The sequence below is a fragment of the Teleopsis dalmanni genome, chromosome X (genome assembly GCF_002237135.1).
Source record: "Teleopsis dalmanni isolate 2A chromosome X, ASM223713v2, whole genome shotgun sequence".
Classification (NCBI taxonomy): Eukaryota; Metazoa; Arthropoda; class Insecta; order Diptera; family Diopsidae; genus Teleopsis; species Teleopsis dalmanni.
The window spans coordinates 83,891,074-83,903,890 of record NC_051848.1 but is presented as its reverse complement, the minus strand read 5'-3'; the positions used below and the strand labels follow the sequence as shown (position 1 = coordinate 83,903,890).

At 32.5% G+C, this 12,817-nt stretch overlaps 1 protein-coding gene across 5 annotated transcripts; it reads left to right on the top strand.

The window, feature by feature from the left end:
- The first annotated feature begins 4,524 nt into the window (after window positions 1-4,524).
- On the top strand, window positions 4,525-9,374 carry LOC119687288. 5 transcript variants are annotated; one of them, XM_038101550.1, is made up of 11 exons: window positions 4,525-4,654; window positions 4,715-4,801; window positions 4,858-4,899; window positions 4,959-5,069; window positions 6,164-6,279; window positions 6,332-6,764; window positions 6,827-7,042; window positions 7,768-7,925; window positions 7,997-8,253; window positions 8,306-8,939; window positions 9,003-9,374. In XM_038101550.1, the coding sequence occupies exons 1-6, from the start codon at window positions 4,627-4,629 to the stop codon at window positions 6,380-6,382; spliced, it is 435 nt and encodes a 144-aa protein (XP_037957478.1). In that variant the 5' UTR covers window positions 4,525-4,626; the 3' UTR covers window positions 6,383-6,764; window positions 6,827-7,042; window positions 7,768-7,925; window positions 7,997-8,253; window positions 8,306-8,939; window positions 9,003-9,374. The 5 variants fall into 5 exon arrangements, with proteins under 5 accessions (XP_037957478.1, XP_037957481.1, XP_037957479.1 ...); XM_038101553.1 differs by having other exon boundaries at window positions 7,768-8,253; window positions 8,315-8,939; XM_038101551.1 differs by having other exon boundaries at window positions 7,768-8,253; window positions 8,306-8,585.
- Window positions 9,375-12,817: the final 3,443 nt, after the last annotated feature.

The following is a 12,817-nucleotide window of genomic DNA, read 5'->3' as shown; positions in this document are numbered from 1 at the left end:
GGCCATCTCCTTCATTTTCTTCAGCAATTGAGTTGGTTTCATGTCACCTAGCTCCAATTCTGTCAGCAACTTACGCAGCCTTTTGTGCTCCGATTCTGTGAATTCATAAATTAACCGTTTCTTCAACGTCTCATATTTCAATACCTTCGGTGGATCTCGAATCACATCAACTATGCACTCCAGGTATTTCGGCTCTAAACTTGCTACTACATGGTCGAACATTGTATCATCTTTCGTTATTCCCGCATTCCTGAACTGTGCTTCCATTTGCAGAAAAAAAAGGTCCGGATGCTCTCTTGAAAACATCATCGGCTTAACTGAAACCCGGTATACCTCCTTGTCAGTGCGACTTTCTCCTTCTGCCGGAAAAAAATCTTCTTCCTCACGGTTAGTCATCTTGCTTGCTAATGTTGGGCTTGATAATAACTTACAACTCCTTTTTGTGTCGGGGTCACCAATGTTGTGATTACAATAACCAAATAGCTTTTATTAATAAAAAACAGTATTTATTGTAACACAAACTTTTATTATTTTTAATACAACTTTAGAAACACTAACTAATTGACTGACTGATCAACTGACTGAAAAAATCTGAATAAATATTTTTAAATAAAATATTTTTAAATATCAGAGAATCTGACAATTTTAGCCTACTTTGTTGATTCTCACCACATTATTATTTATATTATTACATGAACTTTTAATTTATGTATTTCGTTTGTCGATATACAAACTTACTTTGTTAGAAAACGAAACCAGGAAGATTGGCTTAGTAATAAACTGCGAAAAGACAAAAGCACGGTTAAATAAATTAATAATAAATTAATAATAAATTAATAAAAATTGTTTAAATTTGAATAAATTGCAGATGTAGCCAGGTTTGAATACCTCGGCAGTCAAATCTTTGAAGATGGCAGAACATCAGTAGACGTTGATTGTAGAATACGCAAGGCAGCATCCGCGTTCGGCAGATTCAAATCGATCTGGAAGTCTACAATCATTACGCGACAATCCAAATAAAAATATTTAATGCATGTATTAAATTAACCTTGCTATGCGGTTGTGAGACTTGGCACACTTCGTACACATACACAAACTGCAATCCTTGATCAATAGAAGCCTAAGACATATTTTAAAAATCTGGTGGACGCGAACTATTCACAACGAAATGGTTTCTGTCATCGAGAAAGAATCAAAAAGGAAATCAACAAGCGCAAATATGGATTGATCGGCCATACGCTCAGAAAGAGTTCAAACGAAATACCATACACAACGTTAGAGTGGAACCCACAAAGCTGACGAGGAAGAGGTAGGCCGAAAAATACTTGGCGCAGAACTGTCACAAGCGAAACAATGAAATCTTTTAACGAGCTTAGAGAAATAGATCGTCAGCACAAAAACTAGAAATCATTTGTAAATTCTATATGTAATATAAATTCGATGTACATAAAATGTTCTTTGTAAATAGACTAAATTTGTAATTTTGTTAAAATACAAATATGTCATAATAATAGGTCTGTTCCACGAGCTACTCATAGTAACTTTGAGTAAACACTGTGTATACACAAGCGCGTTCCACCAGCAAATTTTCAACTATTTTTGTGTAAATTTTACTTTTGTTTTACTCATGTTTTACTATGAGTAGCTCGTGGAACAGACCTAATAGTAATAATAATAATAATAATAGTATTAATTTCGTTTGTCGTTTTCCAACACTTTTTTGTGTGTTTTTATTTTTTCAACTTCACTTGCTGTCTGTATCTGATTTAAATATGCATAACAAAACTTCAACCCAAGCAAAACAATTAATTTTGTGAAATCGGAAGAACCCCACCAGAATACAATAAAATATAATAAAATTTTTATAATCAAATCGTACTTATCGGTTAATGTATTTTAGTACATCCGGCCAGTATTTTGTTTCTTAAAAATGTTTAATATTTCAGTTTTTATCTTTAAATTTCTTTACATGTAAATATCGACATTAAATTTATTACATTTCTTAACTTATAAGTCCATGAAGTAAATAAATTTATATTGAAGACCAAAATAAATTATACTATTATTTCCAAAAAAATGCAGTCTATATTCTGCTTGTACTGTCCCAACTGTCAAACGATCTGATAAATTTTAAAGATTTCTGCATGTGACATTATATGGGCTTATGGGAAATCAGTGATGCTATTGTTGTTAATAGATTAACGAGCATTATAAGCTTTGCAAAACAACCCGTAAGTTATACGGGTTGTTTTGTATAAATTATTCTATTATTTCATTTACAAATAAACCATCACACCACATATGGTGAAAAAACATTCACTAACTATTAATGAAAAAATAATAAACAAAAATATTGTAATTAAAGTAATTTGATAATCATAAAATAATAATTAGCCAAATAAAAATGTAATCCATTCATAATTCAACAAAAAGGATTTCAACGAAAATAATGACGTTACACATGTTGAGAAGGCAGCTTAAGTGCTTAACTAATCAAGTGTTTGATGGAAAAATTAATCAGTTGTGGTGTGGTATATCAATAAGATGAGATGAATTACAGCAATACGTATATCCATAAAAAAAATCATCTATATAACTTGATTTAAACAAATTTCTGGAACAAACACTACTCTTCGCGTTTATGTTATATCAAATGGCTGTACGAGACCAAAACACTCAGTCGGCAGATCATTGTGCCGAAATCTGATCATGCGAGGACTCATGACTCTTAATATATAGTTTTACAATTTATATTGTGAACCATGATAGCCATAAGTATTGTTAGATGTTAACTGAGACTCCAAATTAAAAATACTATATATTTGATCCGTACCTTGTAACTAACAAGGTTCATATTCCAAAATGTGTTCTGGTTCGATTTGTGTTAGTTTCAATGGCTACAAAACCATGCTAAGCAAAAAAATTTCTATCTTACCCGTCAAAATCAAGACTAGAATACACTGATAAACATCTGTCTATTGTGTAGCATTATAGTTTACGTGTAAAGGTCGCCCAAAATTAGTTGTTATAATAGAAAATAGAAAATGTTTTGCAAAAATTGATAATGCAAGATTGCCATGTTAACACGATTGCCAGCACAAAAAGTCTGTTTATATAGCAACTAACGTAATTTGACAAATGTTGGAAAAAAACATCACCACTTCAGTAAATTGGTATGATGCCGTGGATAAAACTAGGTCCAAGCATTTGGGATCATGCTCATATGAAGCACAACTTGAACTTCAATGCATAGACTTCAGGATTAGAAACTTGCTGATTTTAATCAGTATCTAGAGTATAGCATATTCTATGAGTTACAAAGAAACTGAACTTAAATTATATTATCATACAGTTATTATTAAAAGACTAGAACCTACAACTATCATACATTCTTACAATATTGTACATCCATCGTTAAGTTAACAAATGCTTAAAGGATATTTAAGGTATATATAAGTTAACTTCCGCGTACCCCAAAATCCGGCCCTGTGCTTAGTTTCATTAACGGAGCAATCATGCGATATTGTTCGAACGCATGGTTGCTACCAAACGGAACATCCACTTGTTTGTCAGGAAAAGTCCCGTTTGGCTTCCGTAGCTCCCAACTTCGCAAAAGTGTGTTCGGTCTCTCCTGCTTCAGCCTCCGAAGAAGCAACATCAAATTTTTTAAAATTAACAAAAAGAATAACATATAGTATATTTTTCGGTTACTGAAGTTAACGTTATTAAGTGAACCAAGTATTTTGTATATAAAATTTAAAGAAGATTTCTCAATTCATTTCAGAAGCGGTTGAATGCACTGGTCGCAAGGAAAGCTAACCAAGTGGGTTTTCCTTTCTTCGTTGGAAATCGTTCCGTGGGTTACGGTATCTTTGGAGATACACTGTTCATAGAGAAAGCTAAGCAAGGAGGCTTTCTCTTGTTCGTTGAAACGACATAGGTAACGATACTTTTGGAGATAGACTGGTTCCAATAAAAGCTAGCCGAGGAGATTTTTTATTGTTTGTTGGAACGACATAAATTACGGACGTAGTCTTTGCTAGCTTTTTGCTTAGCTTATTATCTTTTGTTTTAGTCAGCGTAGTGTATGTGTGTATGTTCACCTACCTTATCACGATTTCCACATTTCCTTTATGGATATTTTTTCATATTTTTTTTTCTTTTTGACGTAAATTTCAAATCATATACATCGATCATAGTAGAATAGTAGGGATAGCCTCATCATAGTAGTGCAAGCCTTATCTAACTGGATTAATAACAGGAAATTCTTTTGTCCTATGTTCCTTATCAAAATGCATGGTTCATATGCTCTCAGATTTTTCTTTTGTTTCATGAAGTGTATTTAAAAAAACTTAATATACATCAAAATAATATAGCATAAGAAATATTTTCACACAGTAATGTTTCAATTTATAGTTTGAGTATGAAAATTTTTAATTTAAGTAGGCGATAAAATTTAAATAAAACTGATATACCAAAGCTTTCATATTTTTTTTTTCATATATTATTTTTATTTTCTAAACATCGTTACAAAAAAATAGGCACCTTCAAAAAAGTTTCGGATCCCATCTTCAAAATTTTATGTATATATAACATTTCATATTTCTTTATAAAATCCACAAAAACATGAAGCGATTATTCCAAGTAACCAAGAGTAAGAATTTATTATTACAGCCCTGATTCAGAACAATTTAAAGTATTTTCGATTTTCTAGATTTAGATAACCAACAAAAAAAAACAACAACACACGCCGCCAAGATAACTGAAGTTGTTAGTGATATCACTAAAGACACAAACAGAAGTAAGTGTTATTTATTCTAATTCTAATTTTAAGTAAGAATTAATTTTTTCCCACAGAAGACCTTACAGCGCGTGTAATACCACAGACACAAAACCAGGGTTAGTAACTAGTGTCTCATCAATTTTTTTCACTATTCAAAAAATTATTATTTATTTAGTTAATAAATCTGAGAAAGGAAAAAGTGTGGCAAAAATGACTACAGGTAGACGAGAATGTCCACCTGTACCAAATAACGCGATGCCAACCTCCGATGAAGAAAGAGGCGCTGGTAAGTAATAAACATTCTCATTTATAATTTTTATTAATATACGATATATATACGATATATATAATATCGTTAATTTTGTTAATAAACCGGCTAATATTGTAAACAAAGGTTCTAAACTAAATAAAATGAATACATGCGCTTAGTAAATGATATTGCTTTACGTTTCTTATATGATCAATACGGTCGATTGATTCAGGGTCATTAGTAATGAATAGTTTAACAAGAAGAGATATAATGGAAATATTTGCGAGGCGCATTTTCTCAAAGAGTATTCCATACTCATGTAAAATTATATCTTTCACTTATTTTTGATGCTTTTAACTTTACACAGTGATGAAATATCTTCTTTGAGATTCGACTGTTAGTTTCGTTGGCTATTAGCTCTCAGAAAAAAATGTCAGTGTCACAAGAAGTGTTTTGGACCAACTTGGATCTAAGTGCAGTTGCAGTGTATATAATAACTTTACAAACTAATCAGTTTAATTCTGAAGTGTATCTAAATAGTGACACTGTTATTATCATACTTTTATTTATTTGGCTGAAATTTCAACTCACCAAAAATGCTGTTCGATCAATAGTGATTTGAATCTAATTTCTCTAATCTAATGCATGTCTCTTTACTTCGTTCTCTGTCTCATTATATTCTACTTTTCTAGAGCTATTATAATCCTTCTTATATGGTAGACAGATTTATTTCTGCTTGCTGCCTAACGCAACAGATCTAATGGTACTCTACGCTGGGACACAAAAACAATAAGATCATTTGTATCTGCATATGATCTTACTCTGTGTATCTTGATTTTTTTATTAAGTTTTTTGGTTTATTTCTAATGTCTTCCTTCTTGTTTTGTCTTAAGTATAGAATTTAGTTATGTAGTCAAAAGTATCTGAAATTTTTTTTTCATATTTTAAGTATGGCAATAATAAGTACTTGTTTTAGGCATATGTCCATGAATGAGTGTTCATTCATTGCAGATTATTTTTCATTTTACATTATATATCTTAAAGTCGAATCAATTGATTAGATTGAAAATATTTTCTTATAACCTTCTATAGATTCATTAAATTTATTTATATTTTTAAATATATTTTAGTAAGCAATTTCGCAGCTACCGCTCAGAAACGCTACGGATATAAGCCATACCAGGAGAGGTTAAACGGGATAGAGAAAAACCGCTTCCAAACCTCTCGCCAAAAAAAAGAATTACAAGTAAATTTTTTGTTGACTTTTTAACTTTACGTATTTAATTAATTTTTTTTAGGAACTGAAACATCCTGACATGTTCTTGTCAAAACCAAAGACTAGCAACTAACTTTTTCAAGAACTGGTGGTCGGTCAAATGGGCTAATAATAGAAAGATTCTACACAGGTCAGGCAAAAAAGTGAAATCTTATATGAGATGAAAACATCTGTACAGAAAGCCTGAACTTCATGTTCCTGTAGAATTATTACTCTAAAAAGAGAGGAAAAGTCAAAAAGGCGTTGAAATGGCGACCGATACACCTTACTGAGATAACAATTGCGTAAAACGAAGGTGTGGATTTATCTAAAGTGATTGAAAGAGATGAATACTACTGGTCAGTGCAAATACTGGATGAGCTGAGTAGGGAATTTGCACTGTTATAGTCTGTAATATATTGTGAATATTACTTTGCATTATACCACTTGCTATAATCAATCAATCTCATGTGAAGGTACTGTATCTTATTGGTAATTTTGTCAATGTAATTAAAAAAAGATTTTTATGTACATATAGATGTTACGATATATAACCGCTACAGATGTTTGCCTGAAAAATATTGTAAAGTAACTTCCAAAACTAGTTCAGTGCTATAAAATTACCATTAAGGTCCAGTAAAGGCCCAGTAAAGGTCCAGTAAAATATGCTTACAAATCAAATAATTAATCAGGAAAATTTGTGATTGTATCAAGAAAGGAAGGGTTCAAAAACATTAATTTCTTGCGAAGCAATGTACGTACCCAAAATGCTAATAGCAAATAAAAATGCTGGCCATAGAGTAAAGTAAACATAATTGAAATAAGTGACAGAAAAGAGTAATTTCCAATATCCTGCAATAGTAAATTAGTAATGAATAAGTGGTAATCTAATAATTAAACACAAATTAAAACATTAATAATTTGTGAATTAACAGAAGGAAACTTTATGTCGATGCCAATGTGATTACTGTCGCTATTGGTAAAGATACATATAAACCTCAGATTTCTGAGTTCACATATAAATAAAATTAACCTGCATACTACGGTATATGCAGAATGCATGCAAATATATGACAATAGGCATGTGTGTGTAAATACTGTGTTAATACAGGGTGCATATGTGCACCTCGGCATTTATGAATTTATTTTTTTGAAGAACACTTAACATATTTAAAAATAAACTCAAATTTTGTTGCTATAATTAATAATTAATACTTTCTATTAAGTAAAATAGCCGCTACCGTCATACCGTCATATTAAAAGTAACTCCTTTTCAATAGGTTCGAAAGTTATACTGGGTCAAAGTAGATTATTTGAAAAACTTTCAAATATTTTTGAAGAAAACCTCATTTACAATAAAATCTTTAACATAAAACAGATATTTTTTGTGAAAGAAACATACAAATATATTTCTTATTTATCCTATATAAGTATAGAGTACATATATTATATATCAGAAAATTTTTTTTTTTTTTGCAGAAAGTGGTCGCTTCTGACGTCGATTACATATGAAAAACAGAACTTCTTTTCGAACCTCAATACAAATACATATTCCTGTTACCAAACTCTTGGCAGTTGTATGGTTCCTTTTGGAGGCGGCAAATCTTGTTCTGCTATATACGTGTAGCTTTTGATATGTATTGTCTAGTCTTAAGTCTAGTTCTTAAGAACTTATTTCTAATTTTCTGATTTTCGGCAAATTCATTAGTTCGTGAACTTCAATAATGGAATGTCTCTACTTCTTAAGATGTGAGAAATTACATAGGATGTTTTCAGATGTCTTTTTTGGTAGTGTTATAAAACTACCAAAGCTAACAAAAACTACACTGCAGTGGAGAGACAAATGATTGCTCTAGTGACTACAAATAAAAGTAATTACGCAGGGAATACTTAGGAACGAGCGCAAAGTGGAGCTCCGTAAAGAAGAAGCTGTTGCGTAAAGAGGACCAGTTGCCGAGATTTGTGGTAAGAAAAATTACGTAGTTTGAAAATTCATTAATAAACAATATTAAAAAAGTTTTGAAAGGTTCTCTGAAACACTGAAGAATCACTCAATTTGATAAAACTTGCAAGTGCTGGTTACTGCTACGCTTCGCGGCATTAATTAACTTACCAAACACATACCTATGTCTATGTTCTATATGAGATGATTTATTTGAGATTAAGTTCTACAGTCACCAGATGCATACCCACCTACGAAACCTGTGGATAAAAAAATTTGCATGCCAAGGTCAGCGTTTATAAATGGGAAAGTATTGACATGCTGAAGAAAGTCCTTCCAAATGGTTAAAGAAGTGGTAGGTTCACAATAGTGTAGCGTTGGACTTACGTATTAATTGACTCAGAACCATAGGTTGCCTCTGTTTTTAATTGTTCATAATCTCAATTTGAAATGAAAAATTATTGGTTTAAAAAAACTAATTTCTAAATCCTTGATTTTTATGGACAAACCCTAGAATGATATTTCCACTATACAATATTTAATGCTTTATTTTCGTTTTGATTAAAAAAGTAGGCTTATAAAAATTTGTTGAAACTAAAATATTTTTAATGTCAAAAGTATTTTAAGTTTTTAAAACAAAAAAATCAAGCTTTAAGAATTGATTTCTTATTTTGGAACCTCTTTTTTTATAAAAACGTTTCATCAATCGGTAAGTTCTTACAAATATTGTGTCTTTTATATGCAAAAATTGAAACAATCTTTACTTTTGTAGTGCTGATATTAACATAAATTAAGCATGGATTCAGCTGGAGAGCGTTCGGCATTCATTGGTCTCATAGTAGCTGCGTATGTCAATCATGCCGAACCCAAATATCGTTGTGAAAATTACATTAAGCTGACACTTAATGATCGGTTGAAGTTAAAAACGATTCTTATATCGATAGTGATCAACGCATTCCTGTATGCTGACTTGTATTGCAGTGATGAAGATGATTAGGATAGTGAACGGGGAGTGAATTATGAAGAATTGCTAAATCAATAATGTTACCATCAAATTTATCAAGTTTGTTAAGGATAACTTTGTGACACAAATTTATGAAAAGTTTGGAAAATAAAAATTTAAGTTGTACTTAAAACAGCACAATTAGGACATTTTTTTTATATAAGTGTAGAAACCGACATATATGCAAATATTATATTTGTTACTTTTCTTTATTAAAAAGTTGTGTCATTGTGATGTCATAACATTCCTCGCGGCGGAAGTACAATAAAAATTTCTTACTGGAAAAAGAGCTTGCTAAAAGCTTTAATAATGTAATAAAAAGTACATCATGCTTTTCAATCACCTGTATAACCCCGGTTGCTTTCTCAACCATGCAAAGAGGTCATAGTCTGCTTCATTGCCAAGAGTGGCAAGTCCTAGGCTGAACCCCTTAGCTATCGCTCCATCTCTTTGAATTCGCTCAGTAAGCTCTATGAAATGTTCATAACCAAGAAGCTGAAGACCTCTTTGAACAACAAAATTATCGCACCTTGCCAGTTTGGTTTGCGAGGCAAAACTTTCACAATGCATGCTCTTCATCATCATCTTGCATTGGCTTTTTTAACAAGCAGCGTTCCGTGATAGTAAGTCTTGGTATCGAAAAAGTATTTGACACCGTTTAGTTTGAAGGTTTGGTTTACAAGCTCTGTCTTCAATCTGTTTGCAGTATTATCGTATGCCTTCCCTATTTGGTTCAGAATCACCGCCGGCGAGATGGAAAAAGTCTGTTTCTTCAAAAGCAAGCTCCTATGTCATTGCACAAACTACAACTACAGGACCGACGGCAAGTACTTTCCTGACACCGTTCTTTACGAAACAGCCAAAAAAACCCGCATCGACGAAGACCTCCTGGCACTCGCTCAACAGTAGCCGATGTGACTGAGGCAACAGGTAAATGTGACAAACTAAAGTATCAAATCAGCGAGCAGTAGAGTGAGAGCGAAAACAACAAGAAACAGCGACTATTAGTAAAAATCCACCAGTTGGAATTAGTTGGAATCCACCAACTTACGCAATTGTCTTTGGCACTTTCGAGACAGCCAAGTCTTGCTCTCGATTTGAACAAATTGATGGTCTTATACAAAATTTGGGGCGTGGGCTCACACGTACCGCCAGGCATTTGTTTATGAAGCAAACGTACAGCGAAAAAACTGCACGCCTCAACCGCCGACAAACCGATAAAAGTGTTATGTGGTAATAACTTAACACTATGCCAGATCCGATAACATCGACTTTGTTTTCCGGTGACATTGGAGTAGATCTGTCTGAATTGCTAACGAAAAACGTTTCCAAGCAGGGTAAACCAGTTGTATCATTTAATTAATAAGACAGTCAAATTGTTTTTGAGCGACTTTGGCAAGCTTGTCTTTCTACAAACTTTGCCAATTGCGAATTTGGGCCAGCGAGATCGAGTTTCTTGGCCACTCCATTAGCTGGCATATTTTTAAACCAACCGGTTTAAAGCACCGATATTAAATTTTCCACTTAGCATTAAAGGTGTAGAAGCTTGATTAACTTTTACCATCCGTTTTTACGGAATACTGTGTAGACAGTCACATTTGTTCAATCATAAAAACGGTGAAATCATCTGGAAGTCATAGAATATAACAGCATTCGAAGCTTTTAAAGCAGAATTAGCTCGTACTACGTTGCTTAACTTTATGGCGCTTGATGCACAATCAACGTTAACCACAGTAGGCGTGGTCTTGCAGCAGATTGCAGAGGGTGTAACTCGATCTTTAGCAATTTATTCGAAAGCATTGCATAGAGTACACTTCAAATTCAACGTGCACAATCGAAAGCTGCCGCTATCGTCCAAGACATTTAGCATTTTACGAATGCACTCGAAGGCAGGGAATTCGTCACTTGTTGTTTTTGTGGTATCCCGTTAAGACCTATCGAGCAGACAGCATAAAAGAAATTATGAATACATATTTATATACATATATATATGTGTTATGATGATGATGTAAGAGGGATGGAGATTGTTTAGGTGCAAGATGGATTGGGGTGGATGAGATTTTAATAAATGCCAACTTGCATTGAGACGTACAAATTTTATCCTTTTGACAGAGCTTATATGTTAACTATTCGTAAGTTCTTTATCCACTGTCATCTTATAGATAACACGATCTGCAGTCAATTTTATACAATTGTACTCCTGTTACATATCGATTCTTAAAATTTTTATATATATTTTTTTTTGACCTATGTACCAATGCTGTTGAATAAGTTAATAATAACTGATGCTATAGGTACTTCTATCGATTTGAGGGCTGTTTAAATTAAAGTAAATTTGCAAATATGAAGAATGGAAGATTTGATTAAGCGCAGCTTAAAAGATTTTCCGTGTTTTATTATGATTGTACAAGTACCCAAAATGCTGATCATTTAAGCAGTCCAAACGAGGTGCGGACTGCGGAAGAAATGGTTAGCAATCGATCAAGAAATCAAATTTGTGTTTGTTTTTCCTTTTTCTAATAAGTGGCAGCAGACCTCATAACAATTATAAAATAGTAAAACTATTCGCTAGCCAGTAATTCGAATATCAGAATATATTAACTAACCTTATCAAACACTTATCTAATTGGAATTGCTAAAGAAATGAAAGTCTATTCATGACATATTGGGGCAACTCTTTTCAACCGCATCTCACCATTAATTGTATTGTATTCCGCATTTCAATAACAAATTTTACTCACCCTGTATGTTTGAAACGGTAATACAGTAACACGAATTCATTAACAATCACACAAATCCGTTACGCGCTTATATGAAAGCTATGAATTGCTTCGTTAGAGGGATTAAATGCTTCATATGTGAAAGCGTATGTGTCGAGAATCTATCTACATTTACAAGCTATTTACCTGAAAAGTCGTAAGCTAATAAGCCAGCTATGATACATTTGAAACCATACAAACACCACACATACATTGCCACATGTTATAGTATGTGTTTACAGAATAAATACTCAAATGTTGCAGCTTGTGTAGCATAAATTAAGACGAATAATAATTTTAATTGAATTTCGCAACAATTACCTTTCATAATTCGATTGCATAGGTGTTCAGTAGTGAAGTCGGACTTGATAGGCAATTCAGAATAGAAACGCATTTTCGGTTAAACTAATTTAGTTAACTTTAATAACTGCTTACTATTGCATTAGTACTCACGTATTACACCCTTTAATTTAAGCAATACTTGAGGTGCTCTTTCATATGACATTTGAGAAGAATTATTTCATGTCGTCAGTTAGTTACGAAGTACATGCATTTATGAAGTGTGGTCTTTGTACCTTTGTGAATGAAAAGCAGTTGAGTATAATTGTAATTGATATACAAGAAATTAGAATAACCAAGCGTTTGAGCCCTATCTCACTTACATATTTTTAAGGTTTATAACTTTAACCAGTGTACTTGTGCTGAGATCCAAATTAGGGATATAATATTCTTTGTAACCAGACATTGCGTGATAGATACAAACGTACCTATAAAGTAGTCGACATGAGTCGCGATAGATAGACTCTAAATGTAATTCTGGTATCT

Coding starts and splice junctions, on each gene's coding strand:
- LOC119687288 (XM_038101552.1), top strand. CDS start 4,627: ATGAAGCGATTATTCCAAGTAACCAAGA. Junction 4,900..4,958: donor ACCACAGACACAAAACCAGG/GTTAGTAACTAG, acceptor TTATTTATTTAG/TTAATAAATCTGAGAAAGGA. Junction 6,280..6,331: donor GCCAAAAAAAAGAATTACAA/GTAAATTTTTTG, acceptor AATTTTTTTTAG/GAACTGAAACATCCTGACAT.